Genomic DNA, 2304 nt, shown 5'->3' on the forward strand with positions numbered 1-2304 from the left:
GCACGGCGAGCAGTATTGTAGGGTATGTCGTTGTGGATTGCAGCAAGTTTCCAATCACCACCTTCGCGGAAGACACGAAGGACGCGCTGCTTGGCTTGCTCTCGAGCGTGATCGCGCAGAGAGTTTGTGTTGACGGTGGGAGAAGGCATTGCTAAAGTCGAATTGAGGAATGAGAATATTTAACCCCTGCGTCAGTCCCAACTTCGTATCTGTGAGCCACTCGTTGTCTTTGTGTCAGCAGTACATGAACTTGTGCTATGGATTCGTTTTGGCGCCTAAATTTGGCGCTCTCACATTGGTTGGGACAGTAGATGAGCAAATTTGCTCAGGTTGGGAATAGTACTATTTTTGTCTGAGACGGTGACTTTTTTTTTGCCTCTCATCTCCTTTTTTCACATTGCCTGGAAAACTTTCGGGAAATGGTGTAGAGGTGGAGGAGTCTACACTGTTTGTAGCCAATCGCATTTCGTTTAGCCTACCTTACAAATGCCAAGTTTAAAATCCTTGCTGCACATGCAAGGCACAACCTTCGTACAACCGTTGTCGGTTGCACGTGGCATACCGGTATCTGATTCCACGTGCCAATGGGCTATCTGCAGCTTCCTAACGGGTCTGGACGCCATCTCGCTGTCCCACACGAGCTCCTTCTGGCTTCAACACCTCAGCGTTTCTTCCTACTGGCAATCAAAGCTCCCTACTCTCGCTGACCCGCTGCACACCGCCGCGTACAAGGCCTTATTCCTTCGCAGTCGATCGCTGGGCTTCAAAGGTCTGATAAAATCTGATTCCAGTGTCAGAACTTCTGATTCATATCAACCCCCCAAAGTCCAATTATCAAGTCTCAGAGACACTTCGAAGTCTGGTTCGCCCTGCTACCGGAGCAGCCTGACGGAGCGTACACGGGCGGTATCCTCTACGGCCTCCAGTCGGTGCACGCCGAGAGCCGCGTGTGGCCAAAATTCCACCAGCAGTTCGTAGTAATAAGCGCCTTAGGCGACTTATTCTGCTCTGTACTCGACTATCGCCCCGTGGTCAAGAGCAACCTCCAAGTGGGAAGATGGTACCATCTCGCTCTGACTTACGACCATCAAACGCACCGTCAAGACGTGTATCTTGATGGAGAAAAGCTTCGATCTGACACAGGAACGTTGCACCGAGAGATGGACTTCCTTAAGTACGAACAAGTTGGAACGGGGTGCATTACAGCCAATGAACTTCACTTCCCCAAGCCAGGACACTTGGGATGGTATGGCTTTCATGGGGTTATAGACGACTTTCGAGTGTGGCGTGGGCTGCTGTCGGCAGAAGATGTAGCCACTTTATCTAGTGGCGTGGAGAAACACTTAATAAGTTCGTTGAAAGTGGGTACAGGTTCGTCACGAGGGCTCAGGTGGAATGTCTGCGCTGTTCGCTGTTCAAGGCCGAGAGAAGGGCCACAACTGCACATGGCGACGCAGAGTAGGAGCAGTCGACTTGCCATTACGAGACCGGAACAATTACCAGCAGATGCAGTCGAGTTGCTGTGCAGCTAACTTGACTGGGTTTGATGCATTCCACTTGTCGCACACGAACTTCTGGTGGCTGACGTATTTTAGAGACGAAGAAATCTGGAAGCAAATTTTAGAATCTAGAACAGTATCAGATCTAGATCCGATCTGGAAGAAACAGTACATGACGTCGCGGTCGATGGTGTTCAGGGGCCTGCAAGGTAACGATGATCGACACATTGACTCGTACGCGTACTTGGCAAGTGCTGGACGTGAACAGCCACACCCGTCTCGCTTCCGCTTGACTTTTCTGGGCAGCGAGAGCTTCAGCTTCGACCTTTGGTTCAGTCTGATGCCAGCAGCGGATGGAGAAGCGTTTGGTGGCATTATCTACGGCCTGCAGTCGTCCAGTCGGGAGAGTCGACGCTGGCCACACTTCCATCAACAGTTCGTACTTGTGAGCTCTACTGGAGATCTGTACTGCTCCATCTTGGACTCGAGACCTGTAGTAGCGACGAAGCTGGACTCAAATCGCTGGTATCACCTCGCACTGACCTACGACAACGAAACGCAGAGTCAAGACGTGTATCTGGACGGCGCTAAGGTCCATTCGAGTACCGGTACATTTCACAACGAGTGGGGATACTTGACTCATGAGCAGATCGGCACGGGATGCATCACAGCTGGTAGTCTGCACGTCCCTCGCCCTTCCTACGGGGTTTGGTATGGCTTCCAGGGGCGGAGGGCCCCACCTATGAGTTCGGGGCCCCAGACAGAGACAGAGACGAAACATCTAGTCGGAGCGATCATCACATCA

The 2304-nt window shown here is 51.7% G+C and overlaps 1 protein-coding gene across 1 annotated transcript; it reads left to right on the forward strand.

Annotated features, from left to right (window-relative positions):
- Window positions 1-513: 513 nt before the first annotated feature.
- PITG_18877 (uncharacterized protein) lies at window positions 514-1537 on the forward strand (the record flags this gene model as incomplete). The annotated part of the gene is made up of 4 exons (XM_002997110.1): window positions 514-769; window positions 859-1049; window positions 1128-1406; window positions 1487-1537. 4 exons carry the CDS (start codon window positions 514-516, stop codon window positions 1535-1537), a joined length of 777 nt encoding a protein of 258 aa, XP_002997156.1.
- Window positions 1538-2304: the final 767 nt, after the last annotated feature.

Source organism: Phytophthora infestans, genomic scaffold, assembly GCF_000142945.1.
Source record: "Phytophthora infestans T30-4 supercont1.86 genomic scaffold, whole genome shotgun sequence".
In the NCBI taxonomy this organism is placed as follows: domain Eukaryota; phylum Oomycota; class Peronosporomycetes; order Peronosporales; family Peronosporaceae; genus Phytophthora; species Phytophthora infestans.